At 36.8% G+C, this 21818-nt stretch overlaps 1 protein-coding gene across 1 annotated transcript in view; it reads right to left on the reverse strand.

Moving 5' to 3' along the window:
• Positions 1 to 21818, reverse strand: part of PMS2 (PMS1 homolog 2, mismatch repair system component) — a 37744-nt gene that overhangs the window by 1656 nt on the left and 14270 nt on the right. The window contains exons 9-14 of the mRNA XM_027874740.1: positions 14275 to 14359; positions 12260 to 12415; positions 10629 to 11523; positions 6210 to 6377; positions 4182 to 4282; positions 3789 to 3958 (exon numbers count right to left, since the gene is read on the reverse strand). Of these exons, the coding sequence (XP_027730541.1) occupies positions 3789 to 3958; positions 4182 to 4282; positions 6210 to 6377; positions 10629 to 11523; positions 12260 to 12415; positions 14275 to 14359 (1575 nt within the window). The remainder of the gene's footprint in view (positions 1 to 3788; positions 3959 to 4181; positions 4283 to 6209; positions 6378 to 10628; positions 11524 to 12259; positions 12416 to 14274; positions 14360 to 21818) is intronic.

Consider the following 21818-nt stretch of genomic DNA (forward strand, 5'->3'; position numbering starts at 1 on the left):
AATGACCCTCTGCACCAGGACTTTCAGAGACCTTGATACCTCTTTTCCTTCACTGCTCCACCCTGAAGAAATTACTCTATTCCACTCTGGGACTCGTCCTGGGATGGAGCTACTTGGATTGGAGAGGAAGTCAATCCTCACCTCAGTCCTCTGTACCTAGCTGGTCCTAGATCATGCTTCAACACATCTAGATATCTACCAGGATGCCAGGACCTAGTGAGCATGGGCATTTCACCACATGCTGTGCTGCAGTATTTATCTATGTCCCTGCACCCTCACCTGGATTGTACTTTCTCTGTCTTGATTGGGAAAGAATAATCAAATCAATATTAGCCTGGATTATGGACAACCTACTGCCCTACGTCTCTACTTATTATCCCTCTGACTATCTATATTAAAGCTCCCTTCCCTGGCCACCACTTCTCATATATATAAGTGATGCAACAGAAAGAGTACTCGGTCTGAAGTTGGGAAGACTTCAGTTTAAATCCGGTCTCAAGCACCTACCAGCTGTGTGACTCTGGGCAAGTCACCTAAACCTCTGTTTGCCTTAGTTTCCTTAACTGTAGAATGAGGATGATAATAATATCTCCCAGGGTTGTTGTGAGGATCATTTGTTGTGAGGAGATAATATTTGTAAAAAGCACTTAGTACAGTACCTGGCACCCCAGCAACCTAGCAGAGCGCTGGCAAATAGCAAGCAATTAAATGCTTGTTCTCTGATTGACTAATTCTTGGCTTGAAAATGGCAAATGGTACTTTAGGTATAATGCAGTCTTGGATCTCAGAAGAGACACTGGAGAAGAGAGGATTGTAGAGATGGATAGATTTGACGCTAGAAGAGTGCCTTTATTTTACAGAAGAGAAAACTTAGGCCCAAAGAAGTTCAGTGATTTGTCACACCATTAGTAAGCAGTAGAGAAAGACACTGAACTGAAGCTATCTGATGACAAACCCAGCATTCTCCCTTTAAAAAATCTCCTAAAATCCCTGATTCAAAAAAAAAAAACAAAACACAAAACATTTCCAGTTTAGATGGCTATTATGAAGAGTCTCAAAGGAGCCTAGCTCTTCCCATTTTACTCTAGCAATGATCTAAAAAAGACATCATATTAAACAATGACCAAGAAATACAAAGAAAAATCTCTCAGGAATCTCCTCCATTCAGGCCACAACTGTACAAAAAAGAACCAGAAGCTCTTGCCAGAAAAGCCAACATCAGCACAAGCAAACAGGTCAGAGCTCAGGGAAGCTCAGTTGTGGCCCTACCAAGAAAATCTCAGGAAGCTTGTTAGCCAAGGGGGAAGCAAGAGTTCCAGCTCTCCTGGAACTTTCCCAGTTGGGGCACTGGATGCACTGAAGTATCCCAATAGTGCCCTGCGTGGAGAAACATTAGAAAGGACAGAAGACCGGGGATATTCTAGGGGAACTGGGAGAAACCAGAAGAACCCTGACTGGAGACACCCCATGGAGGCAAGAAGAGTAGAGAGCTCTGACCAGGGACAATGAAACCTATCAATACTTTGAGCATACAGACACTCCAGAGGAGGAGGTAAGAGGTCACAGGAAATCAAGATCAGGACCAAACAGGGCCTGACCAGCCTATTTAAGATTGTAAGAAAGTGTGGAGCCTTGAGTAAAGAGAAGATACCAAACAGTATGAAGAAATATGATGGGTCAAGAAATCCAGAAGGAGAGAGTAACTCCATAACAATTACAAGCAGAGCTTCAGAGAAAAAAAGAAATGGCTTAGCCACAAGAACCAATAAGAGGACCTAGAAGAAATGAAGTAAGAGATAAAAAATGGAATTATAAGTGAAATAAAAGATCTGGAGGAAAGAATTAGATGGAGAATAAGTAGTTTAGAATACAAGGTGGAAAGCCATACCCAAATAGTGAATTTCCTAAAAATTATAATGTAGCAAAAAGAATTTAATGATTCCAGGAGACAAGAAGAAATACTAGAATAGTCAAAAACAGAAAAAATATAAAATGTGAGGTATCTACTATCAAAAAGAACTAACTGGGGGCAGTTAGGTGGTGCAGGGGACAGAGCACTGGCCCTGGAGTCAGGACGACCTGAGTTCAAATCTGGCCTCTGACACTTACTAGCTAGCTGTGTGACCCTGGGCAAGTCACTTAACCCCCACTGCCTCCAAAAACAAAACAAAACAAAAAAAACCACAAAAAACAAAAACAGACAGCAAAAAGAACTAACCTAGAAAATAGGTCAAGGACAGATAACTTAAGAATCATTGGTCTCTCTTAAAACTATCAACAAAACTGCTCAGAATTAGAACCAGAGGGTAAAGTGGAAAGAAAAGAAATGAATGGGTTAACTCTTGAAAAAAAAAAAAACAACCCAAAATGAAAACTCCAAGACATGTCATAGCCAAAATCTATAGCTTCTAGGCACAGGAAAATACACTGCAAGTACTCAAAAAGAGTTCAAATATCAAAAAAACCAATCAGGATCACATGAGATCAAGTAGCTTCTACTAAACAGAAGGGAAAATCTTGGAATATGTATTTTTTTCCCCAAAAGACAAAATTATTTACAAGTAAGAACTGCTTAACCTGCAAGACTAAGTAAAATCTGAGAGGAAAAAATGTATTTTTAAAGGAATAGAGGACTTTTAAGCATTTCTGATATTAAGACTATACACCACTGATTTCACACAGCTTCATACACACCATTTGCTCTCCCCCTTGTCTACCACAAGCCAAAATAACAGAAACTTCATCTCAAATCCTTCCTGAGAAATGACCATTAGCATGACTGAAAACATTGTAACCCAGTCACCTTCTCTGACTTTGGCAAGAATAAAACTTCAGTGGATACACATTCTCAATGGCATAGGTATTCTACCAGTATAGATTACAATCCATCTGTGCCTTATCAGCCTGTATATTCCACGTCCACATCCTTCTAGAGACCTTCCAAGAGATCTAGCCAAAACAACATAGCCCTTTCCCTAGGTTACTTAATATTTCATGGATACCCACTTAATTTAACACTTGGGCTGTCCCATCTACTAACTTTTTTTTCCTTGGCTGCACAACCAGTACATCTCCATTTATAGTCACATACATCTAAAAAGAAATTTTTTTTTTTGGTAAGGCAATTGGGGATAAGTGACATGCCCAGAATCACACAGCTAATGAGTGTTATGTGTCTGAGGCCAAATTTCAACTCAAGTCCTCCTGACTCCAGAGCCAGTGCTCTATCCACTGCGCCACCTAACTGCCCCACTAAAAAGAATTTTATGTGACTTCTAAAACATGTTATCATCAATAACATGCTACATCTTAAAGATATCCACTATATATTCTTCATTACCCTTTCGGTCACTTTTAATTTTGATTCCTCTAAGAAAATGCTATTCCATACTGTGGAGCTTTACTAGGAAAATATTAGTGTTTAAAAAATGGGCTTTGGGAGCAGGAAGCAAGCACTACGCAATTTCCCAAGTACAAGCCAGCCCATTCTCCCACTCCTGGTTTTGCAGTGCCTGTCCTAAACAGATATCACTCATAGACTAATTCAATTCAATTGAACTCAAGCTCATCCAACTGCATGTTATAATCTAGTCAAATATGCCACTCACCAACAAGCAAGAGAGGCAAAATATAACACTGTCATTATTTAACTGATCTCACTTTATAACAGTTTTTTGCTATAATAAAAATAAGATATGCTTAGCCACCAAATTTCATTTTAAAACACAACAAAGCTATTAAATCTCATCAAACCTGGAACAAAATAGGTTTTCTTCTTCATTACTTACAGATTTCCTACATGCCCTTGAGGCAAACATTTGTCTAACTCGAGAGGGTCTGCACATGACTCCAGGGCAATCACTTAACATGAAGATCATCTCATCTATGTCTTGTGGTCCAAATGTCCAATTTTTACTAGTTGGCAAGGAAATCAATTTAACCCTTTCTGTGACTGGAGCTAAAAGAATACAGAAATTTAAGAACAGATTTTAAAAATACATTTAAATTTTACATGCTGTTTGTGATGAATAAAAATAGTTACATACTTGAGGAATAAAAGGAAAATATTCAAAAAATTCTGGAGTTAGAGTTACATCCATAAAATGACATGGTTGAATGAAATAACTCAAAATCCCTTCAAAACAGAAAATATGATTCCATGATCCTTGTTAAAAACTTACCAAGTTCATCAATGACAAAATCAAAACCATTCTTTCTAAATATTTCCAGATTTTCTATTAGTATAGCTTCATTGATAGCAGTTAAATTAAGAGTCTGAGGTCTGAAAAACAGAAAAAGTTCAAATCATAGTTTTAAGTCAAACATTTAGTTTTAAGATATAATGAAATGGATTCAAAAGAACGGTGCATCACTCCAGTAAGCTGTGTGCCTATACTATCAGCAATAAAACATAACATCAATCCAGTAGCTTTCTTGTTCTCCCATATGACTTCACTGAATTATATTTTGGATATTATATTAGCTTGCTCTAATATAAGAGGCCGTATCTTCCTCTACAATCAAGCAAGGCAGAAAAGGTGAGTCAGAAAGATTCTTGGACACAAAGGATTCTTAGAGAAAAAGAAATTGTAGAGAAAACTAATTCTGCTATCCTACTGACACTGCCTGTCCTGTTTTGCCTCTGATTGAAAAGTATTACTAAGGATATTTGGCCTTCATGATTTTAGAAGCCAATCCAAAGTGAAACTGAGCAAAATCATATTTTTGCAAAATATGACAAAATAAGAAATTAAATGTCACTCTTAGGAAGTGCTTCAGGAAGTACTTTTTTATATTATAAAGGATAACAAATGACATACTAAATGCTTTTATCACAGCTAATAAAAACAATGTCATTGGTAGCTTAGGAAAAAATATAGTAATACTGTCCAAAAGGAAATGGTAAGATTTGTCTCTAGAGCTGACTGCTGTTTAAACAAATCACATGCCAAGTCTCAGTAATGAATCTGAACAACATATACACAGTAGCCTCAAGTAGACTGCAACTGGTACCCACAAAATTTACAAAAGCTCAGAGGAAGACCTCTAGCACACTGGGTAGATCTTCTGTGAAGGATCTATAGAAGAATATGGACAAGAACCACATAGTATGAAAAGGAATGGATGACATTCTACTTGTACTGATGGAGAACACCCAACCAACAAGACATGCATAGCCACCAAATTTCTAAACACTTGTTAAGTACCTACCATGCACCAGACATTGCGCTAAGAGCTGAAGATACAAAAGTGGAACAGTTTCCTCATAAAAATTTCTGTAAACAAGTAACAGCTCCCTGGGCAGGGGAGTGTGCAGGCATATATTCAGAAATGAGGATGATAACAAAAGGGATCAATAAATAACAGACTTTTTAAAAAAATGATACAGATCCTACCCTATGAGATCATAGACCCATTTAAATACTAAAGGATATGTTTCTATTTAGTTCTAAGCTTATTTCTTCAAAAAAAGGGGGGGGCAGTTTATTGACACTTAAAAAAATTGCTACTTCCCAATAACTCTGTCTGCTCCCATAAAACCCTTCTATGTTAACCAAGAAGTATGATTAAACAACACAAGGCAACAGATTGGCCAAGTCTGCCAATGTATGCCACGTCCTATATGTGTAATCCACCATCTCTCTGCCAAGAGGTGGGATACCTTCATTACCATCATTACCCTGAGTTTCTCTCTCATATACATTAATTTTGTATTAAAGAAAAAATTATCTGAATGCATCACTTTGCTTAAAAACAGACTTGTAGATTAAGCAACATGAATACTTGATGAAAAAAAAATCTTGTAAAACTATTGGTTACAGATTTTTTTACCTGATACGAGAATCAGAGAAAGGTAACTCCTAAAAAGAAAAAAGTTAGGAATTGGGAGAGGAATAATCCATCATGTTAGATTTGAAGATCAAGAGACTGAATTTTCAGCGTTTGGGCTGAACGAATTCTCTTTCATCCAAAAGCTTTTCTAAATAGCCATTGGATAAGATCTCTGAATAGCAAAATTAGTTTATTACTTAAAAGTGTATATTAAACTTCCTAACAAATCAGGTACATATGTATGCAGTAAGGGGGTAAAAGAGATAGGATTACACCTGAATAGCCTAGTTGATTCAAACACATAAGAAATATTGCTGTTAAGCTATATGAGCCAACACCACTTGTAGTCAGTCTATTGAGAATTTTGGTGAACTTACATTATTAGCCTTTGACCTTGCAGAACAGTGTGCAATTGTAACATTTCAAAGTTGTATTTCTCATCTGTGGCATGTTGATCAATTATGAAGAGATCTGCATTCAGCTTGGTTATTATAAACCCCAAGTTAAATTGACCAATGATCTCCATTTCTGCAAACATATCTTTACTGAACATAGAAAATTGAGAACATGTTAGTCTTGCATTTTAAAACACCCTCCCACCTTAAAAAAAAATCAACTGAGTGAACAGATTTAGTTGTAATTCAAAATATGAATCTGAAAACACTCACAAAAGAGTAAACCATACCACAAAATTCCTAATCTCTGACTTAATTGTACCTTTTCACTGTATTTTTTTAACCAAGTATTTCCTGAATGCCTACTATGGATACACTGTGCTGTGGAGAAGCAGTGATAATAAAACATATTCCCTGTCCTTAAGTACTTTATAATCCAGTTGTAGAGAAAGATGAAATAAATTGAGAATACTACAAAACACCACTAAAGCAAAATTTTGTGTTTCGAGTTTAAAATAATGTATTAAAATCAGATTAACAAATATATCCTGAACAAGACCCTATGCCAAGTGCTATGGAGGACAGGAATAAATATAAGCCAGAGTCACTGTCCCCCAAGGAACAGTAGAGAGATGCTTTGCGTTTATACAAAAAGATAACCCCACTAGATAATAATCCAAGAAATGTCATAGGGCAATATCTAATGATTTGTCAAATAAGTGGTAAAGACATTAGCACTACAAGTTCTGAGAAAGCAGAAATCACTGCATACTGGAAAAGTTTCATGGAAGAGGAACTCAGGTTACACCAAGAATAACATAATAGAACAAGAATGAAGAGAAGAGGAGAAGGTAAAGGGAACAGCATGATCAAAGAAATGGAGGTGGGAAAGCCTAAGTCTTTCCAGGAGTAAAATAAATAGACAGATTTAATAATTTGTTAATTTGAAGGGTTTGTAGAAGGGAGTAGTGGGAAACAAGGCTATAAATGGTATATTAGGCCCAGACTATCTAGGGTCCTAATACAAAATTAATGAGCATGGACTTTATCTTCTTGGTCATAGAAAGTCACTGAAGGTTTTTGAGCACAGGAGTGATGAACATGGTGTTTTACAATGGTTAACCCAGCAGTGCTATACAACATGAATTAACAGAGGGAAAGAAATGAGGAGGCAGCAATAATAATAACAGAAAGTCCTCCAAAAGAAAGACAAAATCAATGCAATGTGATAACCTTATAATATTCCATATTTTGTCAACAAAGAAAAAACTCTCATCAGATTTGGCTTAAGGAGGGAATAACATACACACTCAATTGAGTATGGAATTCTATCTTACCCTACAGGAGAACAGGGGGAAGGGGATAAGGGAGAAGGGGATGATTGAAGGGTGGGCAGATTGGGGGAGGAGGCAAAAACTTTTGAGGAGGGACAGGGTCAAAGGAGAGAATAGAAAAAATGGGGGGGCAAGAAAGGATGGAGGGAAATATAGTTAGTCTTTCACAACATGACTATTATGGAAGTGTTTTGCATGACTATACATGTATAACCTATGTTGAATTGCTTGCCTTCTCAATGAGGGTGGGTGAGGAGGAAGGAAGGGAAAGAATTCGGAACCTAAAGTTTTAAAAACAAATGTTAAAAATTGTTTTTACATGAAACTGGGAAATAAGATATACAGGCAAAGGGGTGTAGAAATCTATCCTGCCCTACAGGAAAATAGAAGGGGAAAGGGATGAAAGAAGGTGTGGGGGGGGGTGACAGAAGGGCGGGCAGATTAGGAGAAGAAGTAGTCAGAATGTACGCTGTCTTGGGGTGAAGGGAGAAGAAAGATGGGGAGAAAATTTGGAACTCAAAATCTTGTGGAAGTGACTGTTAAAAACTAACAATTAATTAATTGATTGATTAAAATTTTTTAAAAAAAGAAAAAAGCAAATTAAAACAACTCTGAGGTACTCCCTCACACCTATCAGAAGTGACAAATGCTGGAGAGGATGAGGAAAATCAGGTACATTAATGAACCACTGGTCAAATAGTGAACTGATCAAACCATCCTGAAGAACTATCTGGAACTGTGCCCAAAGGGCTATAAAACTGTGCGTACCCTTTGATTCAGGAATACCACTACTCCAAATAGATCAAAGAAAAAAAAAAGGACCTGTATGTACAAAAATATTTATAGTAGCTTTTTGTGGTGGAAAGAATTGGAAACTGAGGGAATGCTCATCAATTGAGGAATGGCTGAACAAGTTGTCACATATGATTGTGATGAAGTACTACTGTGCAATAAGAAATGATGAGGGAGTGGTTTTGGAAAAACATGGCAAGATCTATATGAAGTAATGCAAAGTGAAGTGAGAAGAACTGGGAGATCATTATACACAGTAACAGCAATGTTATAATGATGATCAACTGTGAAAGATTTGGCTACTCTAATCAATACAATGATCCAAGACAATTCCAAAGGATTCATGATGAAAAAAAAAATGCTATCCACCTTCAGAGAGAGAACTGAGGAACTCTACAAATTGAAGTCTAATTTTCTCACTTTATTTTTTTGTTTTGTTTTGCAATATGGTTAATATGGAAATATATTTTGTATGATTTCACATGTATAATTGACATCATTTGTTTACCTTCTGAGAGGGTAGGAAAGGGGTGGAAGGGAAGGAGAAAATCTGGAACTCAAAATTAAAAAAGAAAAGCATGTTAAGAAAAATGCTACAAATCACTAATAAAAATGTAAATTAATGAACAATGTAAATTAGTGCTACTTTGAAATTCTATCTTATACCCATCAGACTGGTAAAGTTAACAAAAAAGAAAAATGACAAATGTTGGAAGGCCTATGAGGAACATAGGAACTGCTGGTCTAGCATAGGAACTGGTCTAGCTACTCTGGAATGCCCCAAAAGTCACTACCCTTACTAGGCCTATGCCCCAAACAGATAAAGAACAAAACAAAACAAAACAGGAAAAAGCCTCATTTTTTATAACAATTCTTTTTGTAGTAGCCCTAAACTGGAAACTGAGGGAATGTCCATCAACTGGGGAATGCTGAACAAATTGATACATTAATATATGGAATATTACTGTGTCATTAAGAAATGATGAAAGAAATATTTTAGAGAAACCTAGGAAGACAGTATGAATTGATGCAGAGCTTAGTAAGCAGAGCTAGAAGACCAATTTACATGTTGTTAAGATATACAACTTTGAAAGACTTAGCTCTGATCAGTGCAGTGACCAACCATGATTCCAGATAAAGATAAAGTGTATTTCCTGCTTCTTGGCAGAGGTAGAACAAGAAAGATATTTTCAGACATGACCAATGTGAGCATCTGCTCTGCTAAAGTATTGTTAGGCATTTTAAAAGATATCTCATATTAACCGTAAAAAATTTACTTCAATACCTGTTTCTGCCTTATAAAGTATGTGTATTATATGATTTCACTAAAAAAAAGTTGTTGAAATGGAACTACTATGTTTCTGAATACATGCTGACTTTTTGCTAAATCTAAGTTGGAGATTTTTCTATGCAATGAAACAGAAGATCCACTAATTCAAAATAAAAAAAGAGACGGAAGGAAACCTATTAGGAATCTACTACAGTAGAACAGAAACAGATAGGAGATAAAAAATTTGAAGTAGGGTGCCATAGGACTTTAACATGAAGGAAGTACAGCAAAAGTGATTTGATATGTAGCTAAAAGAGCAAAGCAAGAAAAAAATGAAAGTTAAAGATGACTTAAAGGTCTTGGGCCTGGTTAGCTGGGAGAAAATTAGCACCCTAAAGAGAAGAAGTCATTAGTAGGGAGAAGGCAGAGAAGTAAGTCACATTTGAGGTAATAGTATAACATTTAAGTTGAAAGGTCTGACAGGTAAATAAATATATGAGTTCAGAGAAGACCAAGAAACTCTTGGAAGGAGGTGGGTCTTAATTTGAGTTTTAAGAATGGGTAGGATCTAAATAAGATTGAGGGTGGAGAACAATCTGTCCATATACAGAATGTAAGATGGGAGGAAGGATTTTAAGATAAGTTAAAATGGTGGGCGAGATATTAAAATGGGAATGTCCAGGAGGTAGCGATACCAGAGCTTATGTGAAAGGATAAGGCTATACCTATTGATATGGGGCCCATTATTAACATAGAGATACAGAGGAGATGCCATGAGAATGGATGAATTCTCAGAAGAATGGAAAAGAATCCAGCTCCAAGGACTTAAAAGGTCACTTAAATCTCAAATGGCTATGAGCTAAATGGATTTGAACAGAACTGTAATAATAGTTAGCATCAATACCTTAATTTTTCTATATATATATGTGACAACATAACATATGTTACTCAATTTGTTTTGCTCTCAAGTGGGTTATAGGAAAACACAATTACGGCAAAAAATACCTTATTTCTTTTCTTAGTTCATCTTCTGCAGCCTGATTTTCTCCAGGGCTTATCTTTGCCCTAAATCTTCTATAATTCTGTGCTTTTACCCTTTGTTGCTCCTGCTGCTGCAGCTGCTGCAGCCGTTTAGTTAAAGAACTCATGGAGAAGTTAAGAGGCACCTCTTTTTTAGTAACTTTAATAGCTACATCCACCTGTGATACTGAACAGTCCTCAGAATTCATCACCTTTGAGGGAACACTGAAATTTAAAGAAGCCACCTCCTTTTTAAATCGCTTCCCTTTTGGTGGTGAGTTATTGCTTGGCTGAGGCAAATTTCTGAAGTCATTCTCAATACCTTTTTCTTCCAAACTACATTCTGTGACTGAAAATTGACTGTCAGTTTCTGGTGATTTCTTAAAAGGTTCAACACTTTCTTCTGAAAATGTGTAACCTTCCTCAAGCGAACTCGTGACACATTCCCTGCCAACATGTGTACCCCTCTCTGGGGTGCTGAGACCTGCATCAGACTGTGTGGAAGTGCTACTGTGTCCCGAATCTTTGTCACTGTCTACTGGCTTTGGATTCATACTGCTGTGTCTGTGTGGGTTTGGCTCCAGCATCTCCTCCTGACTGCTGCACTCTTCGCCAGCGATTGGTTTGAGGGAGTTTACAGGACTTGGAGTGCTGCAAAATGACCAAAGATTTCTCTGTCTTGGAGAATCTTGTGGTTGTTTACGAGTTTTCAGATTCTGAGAATTGTGCTCTACTGTATGATGAAGAGAAAATGCTTCCCGTAATCTGGCAATAGTTAATGTTCTTTTCTCTTCTCCTTTAGTATGTGGTGAGATGAGATTCTTCTCCTTTTCTGGAGGGGGTTTTTCCATCTCTGTTGAACACATCTTTAATAAATTACCTAAAACAAACATGAAGAGAAAACCATTTCAGGGACTCCTCCTTGGAAATAAGAGGATTTAACAGTGTTTGGCCATAATTTAAAAAAAGAGAGCCTTGGTTGCCAGGTGTAGTTCAGACCCCTAAGACCAAACTTGATAGAGGTAAAGAAGCAATAGCTAGCTTTTCTCCCTAAAAGGGAGGATTTAGGGACTCATAACTTCTTCTCTTTGTATCATTTTTCTTTCAGGAGCACTCTCCCCCAACTGATTCCAGAAATATCTAGACTAACACTATTTAAGAAATCATGCTAATTATAGTGAATGGCTTTCCATTTATGCCTAATTACCACTTTGTAAAATAATAATTAGTTATATCAATAAATGTGTGCCAGGTTAGCTTTGTCTAAATCTTATTTGATTACAACAATAAACTCTGCTTACATGTACTCAAGCTAGATTTTATTGCTCAGGAAACATCATCCTTTGTTTGAAAACCTCAGCTTCTACTTCTATGAACACAACTGGCTCTCCTTGTCTCTGACGATCTGTGGGCAGAGGTAGCCATACATATTACATTTAAGGTAACTTGTGTCCAATATATACCTATATATTATAAAATCCAACTAACTCATGCATTAAAAAAGGATAATTTTGATCCTGTGACAGAGCTACTTTACCTTCGGAACAATAAGGAGCATGTCAGAATAGGTAAAAATTTTAACAGCATTTTAAAAAATACAGTTATCATTTTCTTACCTTCAATGTCTAAAACTGGCTTCTGGTTGACACTAAGTTTGTTAACACTACTGTCAAACATTCCTATCATAGATGTCTTTATCACTGCCAACAAAAGCTTCTCTTCCTGTAATAAAATTTGTCTTTTGTCTGGGGTTACATTGATATCCACACACTCTAAAAACAAAACAAAAAGGAATTTATTACACTTTTAATTAAATTTTAACAATGAGAGGAGTCATATTTCTCCATTTTATCAGTTAAGAATGGCCAAAAGATACAAACTTTTAACTTTACAACTCTACTACAAATAATACAGAAATAGGCAAAGAGGTCACTTCCTAAGAGCCGGGGAGAGCATGTTACCTCTAAAAACCTCATTGCACATTCTTGCTTCCCCTTTGGCTACAACATTAAAAAGCCACCTTTTCCCTAAAAAGATAATTAACTTAGTTTTAAAGTGGTCATGGTTGTACAGTAAGTTGTTTCCATTCATATTATAGCTATATCATTTCATTTTTTTCTTAATGGAGTGTAAGGGACCACAGGCCCAGTATGACCTCTGGAAAATTACTAGGTTGCAGTTGTCAAGGCCTCCTTGTGATAAGAACAAATTATGGACAAAGCTGTATCTCTTCCTGGAATACCCCGCCCCTATACCCTTGGTGGTCCTTGTGATAAGAACAGATTACGGACAAAGCTGTATCTCTTCCTGGAATACCCCGCCCCTATACCGTTGGTGGAACTCCCCCACTCCCTCTTACTGTGTGTATAACTACCCTGAGCTTGCCTTCAATAAACGAGACTTGATCAGAAAGCCTGTCTTGTCTCCATTTCCTGTGTCCCCTGCTCCCCTCCTTCTTTTACAGGTCCGGACCTCCGTTGATGTCCCGCGGGTCGGGACAATGGAGTAATATGGTCCAAGTTTTAAAGGACTTCAATTCAATTAAACAAATACTCATTCATTTTCTGCTATGAATATGCCATGGCATGAGGCACTATGGGGAGACAAAGACAAGTAAGATAGGGTCCTTGTCCTGAAGGAGCTTATAATTTGGGAGTGTGAGGGCAGATGAAAAAAGGATATAGCAAATACACAAACAACTATAGTATAACAAAGAATATAAATGCCATAAGAAAGGTATATGAAAAGCATTTCGTGGTTGAAAGGAAGAAAGGATCAATTCTAATTAGGAGTGGAGTAGAAAGAAATGGAGAGGAGTGTAAAGGTCCTAAAAAACTGGAAGGATTTCAAAAGATGGAAATACAGTTGGGGGGAAGGAGAAGGCAATGGCTCAGAGAAAGAAAATTGCAAGGTAGGCTCAAGAAATTTAGTAATCCAGTTTGTGGTTGGAACACAGGGTATAAGGTGGGGTCTAGTGTGAAATTAGGCTAGAAAAGTAGCTTTGGCCCATATAGCAAAGGTTCTTGAACAACAAACTAAGTAATTTGAACTTTATTTGGTAAGCAATGGGAAGCTATTGAATAGTTTACTATTTGTTTGGTTTTTTTCCGCACTGCTTTCTATGTCTGGAATGAACTCTTCCTGTCTCTCCAGGCCCAGTTCAAATGCCACCTCCTCTATTCAACAAACAGGAAGCCTTCACTGATCTCCCAGAAGTAATCGGTCCCTCCTTCATAACATGTTAATTGGAGCTGTTGGATTCCAGTTTGTATTTTAGTTATTTTTTTATTTGCCTCATCTCTCCTACTAAGAAGTAAAATCCTTGAGTGCCTGCACCATGTTTTATTTGTCTGTGTCTCTCCCGGTACTTAACATGGTGCCAAAAACAGGAAGTATAATTAATATTGGCTAAATAAAAGTGAACTGAATTTCTGAACGTGAGAGGGAAGGATTAGGAGTGGGATTTTTAGGAAGAGTAATCTTTCAATAAGATGTAGAATGGATTGGGGAATGGGGAAGATAAAACCAGGAATAGGAGGCTATTGCAGCATTAAAGGTAAGAGCCGGAACCAAGGCAACAGTAATGGGTACAAAATGGAAAAAACCAGAATTGACAGACATTAGAACTTACCAGAATCAACAGAAATGTTAAGAACAACAAATGGATACTGGTGCCGATTGTATAAGTGGTAGACTTCATTCACTAGTCTGGAAATCTACAGAAAGAACAAACATTAATACTTGTTATAAATATTCTATTTTCTTTTACATTATAGTAACTGGTCAACCAACATTTACTCTTAGAATTATAAAATATTAGAGCTTGAAGAGTCCTTAGAGATTATTTAGTTTAGGGGTTGGCAAACTAGATTCTGTGGGCCAAAGCTAGCCCTCTGCCTGTTTTTGTACAGTCACAGGACAAATTTGACCTGCCGCCTGTTTTTTAACGGCCCACAAGCTAAGAATGTTTTTACATTTTATGATAAAGTTTTGCTGAATTTAACTTTTAAAATGTAAAAAAAACCAAATTCTTAGCTCCAGGCAGGCAAAAATAGGTGGTGGGCCAGACATGGCCTCTGGGCTATAGTCTGTCAAGTCCTGATTTAGTACCATATTCTTATTTTTCACATGAGGAATTGAAGGTCCAGAAAGGTAAAGTGATATGGATTTTTTTTTTTAAAATGCTGATTCCTAAAAAATCCATCAATGAACATTTATTAAGTGCCTACCATATGCTAGGCACTGTGCTGAGCACTTTTATGAATCAGTTTATGGATCTTTATGTTTATTCAAAAGTAATCCACTACATCCCAGTGTTTCAGTAGGATGCAGACATAGTTTGGGTCTAGATGAAGACATTTATATAGGTAAACATAAACGTGATACACTATATAAGCATATGACAAGACTGCTAGTTGGCTTTGGTATTGTGTCATATGATCGGATGAATAGTAATATGAGGAAAAGTAGACATTCAAAATGGTGGAATCAGTGCTGACGGGAAACATCAGTGGATTTTAAAATGTTATTGAGAAATGGAAAATAGCTATAATAAAGTTCCAAGATGCTAAGGATGTGAGTTTAAAACCGAACCATACATACACGTAGTACTCATTTAAAGGTTATAACATTAGTCTGAGGCAGAAGTTACATATATATACACCTGGAAAATGGTTAAGAAGGTACGTAAAAATATATGTGTAAATTCAGTCTAGAGAAACACACAGGTTTGGAGAATTGTGGGTTAGAGGATAATACAGTTAGGAGTTTTCTAAACTGGATGAATGTCCAGACACATAGAATAGTCTTCAGTGGCCTGGTATCCATTCCTTTTTTTTTTTTTTGGTGAGGCAATTGGGTTAAGTGACATGCCCAGGGTCACACAGCTAGTGTCAAGTGTCTGGTCTGAGACCAAATTTGAACTCAGGGCCTCCTGACTCCAGGGCCAGTGCTCTATCTACTGCGCTACCTATCTGCTTCCCTCGTGTCCATTCTTAAGGAGGTCTCTAGGAGAGGGCTAGTCTTGTGCTATTCAACATTTTTTTAGTGACTTGAAGGCACAGGTGGTAAATCTGTAAAATTTTCAGATGACATAAAGCTAGGAGAGAGAAAATGCTAACAATGTGTATGACAGAGTTAGGATTCCCAAACTTCATGATAAGAGAGAACAACTGGCCAAAGTGGAAGAGATAAAATTTAATAAGGATAAATATAAAGATTGACAATTGGATTAAAAAACGAAGGAGGCATGGCGGTATACGAAAAAAGTTTGGAATTTTCCACTGTATTGCACACTCAATGTGTGTAAGACAGAGCAACTATCTTACAATTACTAATGAAAAAGCTAGTAAAATCTTAGATCACATTATCGGAAGTAGTGTGCAGAATGCTTTTGTTTTTGTTTTTTTGGCGAGGCAATGGGGTTAAGTGACTTGCCTAGGGTCACACAGCTAGTAAGTGTCAAGTGCCCTAGGCTGGACTTGAACTCAGGTCCTCCTGACTCCAGGGCTGGTGCTCTATTCATTGCGCCACCTAGCTGCCCAGTAGTGTGTAGAATGAAAGAAGTGAGGATCTGATACCCTTTTTCCTGGTCAGACCATATCCAAAACAATGTGTTCAATTCAGGATACCACAAATTTAGGAAGAACACTAATGAAAGGAAGCAGGTACACAGAATTGCAACCAGAATGGTAAAAGAATTGAATAACAGAGCAGCATCAGGTGAAAAAAAAATGGAAATGCTAACCTTGAAGAAAAGATTTAAGTTGCCCTCAAATATCTGAAAGGCTGTATACAAAAAGGATTAAACTTACTTTGCCTGGCCCCAGTGGATGGAGCAATGGAGGAATGCTTCAAAGAAGAAAATTTAAACCTAATATAAAGAAAAAACTTAATAATTAAGACATGTCTGTAAATGTAATGGGCTTTTCTGGCCAAGATGACTGCTTAAACAGGAAGCAGGCTATTCAGGTTCCAGAATAACTCTGAAATTCATACAAGTTCAAATAATGATCAAGAAATCCAATGAGAAACTACAGTGACTTCTTCCATGCCAGAACTTTAAAAAAGCCAAAAGCTCAAAGGCAAGAGAAAAGAGGGATCGGACCTGCTGGCCAGTGAATGGTTGCCTCTCAACACAACTAAAGATGCAAAATGTCCCTAACACTCTGTTTCAAGATGTCACAAAGAGCCCTGAAGGTCCAGAATTCTTCTTTTTTTTTTTTTAATGTATTTACTTATTTTTAGTTTTGAACATTCACTTTTCTAAGATTTTGAGTTCTAAATTTTCCCCTCTCCCTCCACAAGATGGCATGCAATATGATATAGGTAATATATGTACAATCATATTAAACATATTACAACATTAGTCATGTCATAAAGAAGAATCAGAACCAAAGGGAATAACCACAAGAAAGAAAAAAAAAAAAGAAAATTGTATGCTTTGATCTGCATCCAGACTCCATAGTTCTTTGTCTGGATGTGGATAGCATTTCCAGTTTTATTCTTTTGGAATTGTCTTAGATCACTGCATCACTGGGAGGAGCTAACTCTATCAAAGTTGGTCATCGCACAATGTTGCTGTTACTATGTACAGTGTTCTCTTGATTCTGCTTAATTCACTCAGCATTAGTTCATTTAAGTCTTTCCAGGTTTTTCTGAAATCTGCCTGCTCATCATTTCTTTTCTTTCTTTCTTTTTTTTATTAATATGACTCTGGTATGAGACACATATTTATTTCCCATGCACAAAAGAAATACTATAGATAAAAAACTGAAAAGCACATATTTGATAGAACAAATAAAAAGCAGTACTATTGTTATATCATGCTAGGAATTTGATACTTACGACCATCTAAGAATGAATTAGTTTCCAGAATAACTGATTAGACATTTTACACTTCACCTTGTCTTTGCACTGTCTCCCTCATGCCAAGCTTAAATCCATCCTCTTGTTGATAGTTGTCTTCTCTATTAGTTTATTTATTTTTAGTTTTCAACACTCACTTCCACAAGATTTTGAATTCCAAATTTTCTCCCCATCTCGTCCCTTCTCCTATCCCAAGATGGCATGCATTCTGAATACTCCATACCCTAATCTGCACTCCCTTCTATCTCCCCCCCTTCTCTTATCCCCTTCCCCTTCTATCTATAAATAGATTTCTATACCCCATTGCCTGTATTATTTCCCTGTACCTTACTTCCCAGTCTGCTCATCATTTCTTATGAAATAATAATATTCCATTACAATTCCATTGTAATTGTAATTCCATTACAATTTCCAATTCTTTGCTACCACAAAAGAGCTGCTATAAATATTTTTGTACATGTGGGTCCTTCTCCCATTTTTATGATCTCTTTGGGATACAGAAGGCCCAGAATTCTTAACCTCAAAGATTCAGTGATCTTTGTGATGGCAAAGAACTGGAAATTGTGGGAATGTCCATCAATTGGGGAATGGCTGAACAAGTTATGGTATATGATCATGATGGAATACTACAGTGCTATAAGAAATGATGAGTTCAATGATCTTAGAAAAACATGGATAGACTGACATGAAATCATGAAGAACAAAATGAGCACAATCAAGAGAACCTTGTACACAGGAACAACAATATTGTTTTAAGAATAACTTTGAGTAACTAAGTCATTTTGAGCATTATATTTAAATTAATTATAAAGGACATATGAAAGAAGATGCTATCTGCATCCAGAGAAAATATTGATAAATAGAAGTATATATAGAATGGTTTTACACACACACACACACACACACACACACACATTTGTGTGTAATAATAGCCATCTCCAGGACTGGAAGGGGGGGCGGAAGAAAAAGAAAAAAGGAAGTTACACGATATTTTATTATATATATTTAAAAGGAACAGCAAGTTGTACATAACAGATTTGCAGTTTCATGGTCAATCATCTTTTTTTCTATTCTACTATGTTCTGGAAATGCTTGTTTTATTTCTTAAGTTCAGAATAAAAAAAAAAAAGATCCAGTGAGGCCTAATCTTGGGAGTTGGAGATCTGCACAAGAACCCAGGTGATTCAGGGTAGAGACCAAGCACGTTCAACCACCCAATCCAAAAGTACAACAAAGGGCACAAAGGCCCAATTCAGAAACTAAAGCTGGAGATAAGTAATAAAAATTTATTGCAAATCTAGAAATCCCCAAAGGAAGGAGTAACTCCACAGCAACTGCAAACACAGAGTCAAAGAAAAAAATGGATTTTCCAGAGGGACTACATGAATAACTAAAAGAAGAAATGAGATAAAAAATGAAGTTAAAGCTCTGGAGGAAAGAAATGGTAGGAATCCCTGAAAACTGTACTAAACCAAGCAAGTCAACAAACATTTATTAAAAACTTATGTACAGGCAGTTTTCAGAGGAAGGAATCAATGCTATCAACAGCCATATGAAAAATGTTCTAAATCACTAAGAATTAGAGAACTGCAAATTAAAGCAACTTTCAGGTACCACCTCACACCTATCAGATCGGCTGAGACGACAGAAAAGGAAAATAACAAATGCTGGAAGGGATATGGGAAAATAAGGACACTAACGCACTGTTTGTGGAGCTGTGAACTGGTCCAATCATTCCAGAGAACAATTTAGAACTACGTCCAAAGAGTATAAATATACTTTAACCCAGTAATGCCACTACTAGGTCTTCCTAAGTAATGGAGTTATTTAGGAAGTTCAAAGAAAAAGGAAAATGATCTATTTGTACAAAAATATTGCACATAATATTTTGTGGTGGCAAAGAATTGGAAACTGAAGCGATACTCATTAGCTGGGGAATAGCTAAACAAGTTATAGTGTATGAATAAATTGGAATACTACTGTGCTGTCAGAAATGATGGAGGGGATGGTTCAGAAAAACCTGAGAAGACTTACATGAACTGATTCAAAGTGAGGTGAGAAGAACCCAGAACAATATACACAGTAACAGCAATATTCTAAAGATAATCAACTATAAAAGACTTACTAATTCTGATTAATACAATGATGCACTATAACTCTACAGGACTTATGATAAAAAATGCCATCCACCTCCAGTTAGAGAACTGATGGACTCAAACTATAGACTGAAGCATATTTTTTCCTTTCTTTATTTTTCTTGCTTTGTTTTCCCTCAGAACATAGCTAATGCAAAAATATGTTTTGCATTTGACTTCATATGTACAATTGGTATCATATTTCTTGCCTTTTCAATGGGTGGGGGAAGGATAAAGTGAAGGAGAGAATTTGTTACTAAAAATTAAAAAACAAAACAAAACAAAAAAAAACCCCCTTACTATGTGCCAGAAACTGTGCTAAGCACAGAGACTACAAATACAAACAAGGAAAGAACAAAACAAAACAAAAACAAAAAACCTGGTCTTCTCTGCCCTCGAGGAGCTTACATTCCAATGGGGAAAGACAAGGTATAAAAGGGAGCTGAAAAGCAACGTGGTAGGTAGAGTACAAATACAAGGTGGAAAGTCAAGAATACAGCCTGGAGAATGGCTCTTTCCCATATGATAGTCCTCTTTGTCCCTTACTCCCAACCCACAAATCTTTTCTTCAGAGAACAGAATGGGATTATGGTACATATAAGAAAAAACCCCTGACTCTGGAGTCCAAAGCCCTAAATTCAAACCCCACCTGATGATTACCACCCATGTGACTTAGGGCAATTCATCTAACCTCCCTGGGACTCAGTTTCCTTATGTATAAAATGAAGGGGTCGGTCTAAGCCTCTGTGGTCCCTTCCACTATAGATCTATGAGCCTATGAAAAATGAGAAGCACTGAAGGCTTGGGTCCACCTGACTAGTACCCCCACTTTCTCCTTCCCCAGCCCTGTGGCTCCCACTTTATGACATAAGCAGCAGTTGTGTAAGGCAAAGCCAAAAGTCAATCTCTGAAAGAAAAAAAAATATCAAATCATCCAGAGCAGAAACCCCAAAAGACAATGACATGGCTGCCTTTAAACTGATTTATAAACAGGTCCCTCCATTTCATCATCTGAACTATAAATGTTAATGACAGTCCAAGATCTGGGTTGTTTGTAGCTGGTGACTATGGATTTATGGATTTATCTGGAGAGGGTTAGAAATCCTTTAAAAAAGGGCTAATGCAAAAGAGCCGATCACTATAGTTTTCCATTTTTGCTAGGACATTGTCTAAGAGGCATTTCATGCCTCTAGGCTATAGTTTCCTTGTCTATAATCAACGAATCCATGAGACAGCAAGAAAAATTAGACCAAAGTCTAAAGACTGAAAAAAATAGAAGAAAATATAAGATATCAGATATCAAAAAACAACTGACCCAAAAAACAGATCAAGAAAGATAACTTAAGAATCACTAGTCTGCCTGAAACTAATGGTTAAAAAAGCCTGGAACACTAGATTTAAAAAAATCATAAATGAAAATTTCCTATATCTATCAGAACCAGGAAGCAAAACAAAGAAAAAATTCCACTGATTACTTTCTAAAAGGAACTCCAAAAGGAAAAGTCCTAGGGACATTATAACCAAAATCCAGAGATCCCATATCAAAGAAAAAATACTACAGGCATCCAAAAAGAAGCAGTTCAAGTATCAAAGTCAGAGTTTCATAAGACCTGGCATCTTCTAATATCAATGAGATCTTGGAATATAATACTCAAAAAGGCAAAAGAGACAGACTTATAACCAAAGAAAACTTATCTTGCAAAGCTGAGTATAATCTGATAGGGGAAAATGGATTTTTAATAGAATAGAGGGTTTTCAGGTATTTCTGGTTTTTTTGCTTTGTTTTTTTTGTTTGTTTGTTTTTTGGGGTTTTTTTGGTTAGGCAATGGAGTTAAATGACTTGCCAAGGGTCACACTGCTAATAAGTGTTATATGTCTGAGGTCGGATTTGAACTCAGGTCTTCCTGCATCTAGGGCCAGTGCTCTATCCACTGAGCTATTTCTGGTGAAAAGGCCAAAGCTGAATAGGAACTCTGAAATATAAGCACAAGAGTCCAGAAGAACCCAGAAAGGTAAATTTATTTGAGAACTTGGAAGGATTTGCATGATGAGATAGAGCTAACGTTCTAATGGGGGACAAGAAACAAGCATCCCTTCAGAACTTTCATATCTTCAAAGGGATTGAAGGCATTAATAAGAACAACAGAGGTCCTGGGAGTAGGCTATTCTGAAG

This window comes from Vombatus ursinus, unplaced genomic scaffold (assembly GCF_900497805.2).
Source record: "Vombatus ursinus unplaced genomic scaffold, bare-nosed wombat genome assembly UNPS02014807.1, whole genome shotgun sequence".
In the NCBI taxonomy this organism is placed as follows: Eukaryota; Metazoa; Chordata; class Mammalia; order Diprotodontia; family Vombatidae; genus Vombatus; species Vombatus ursinus.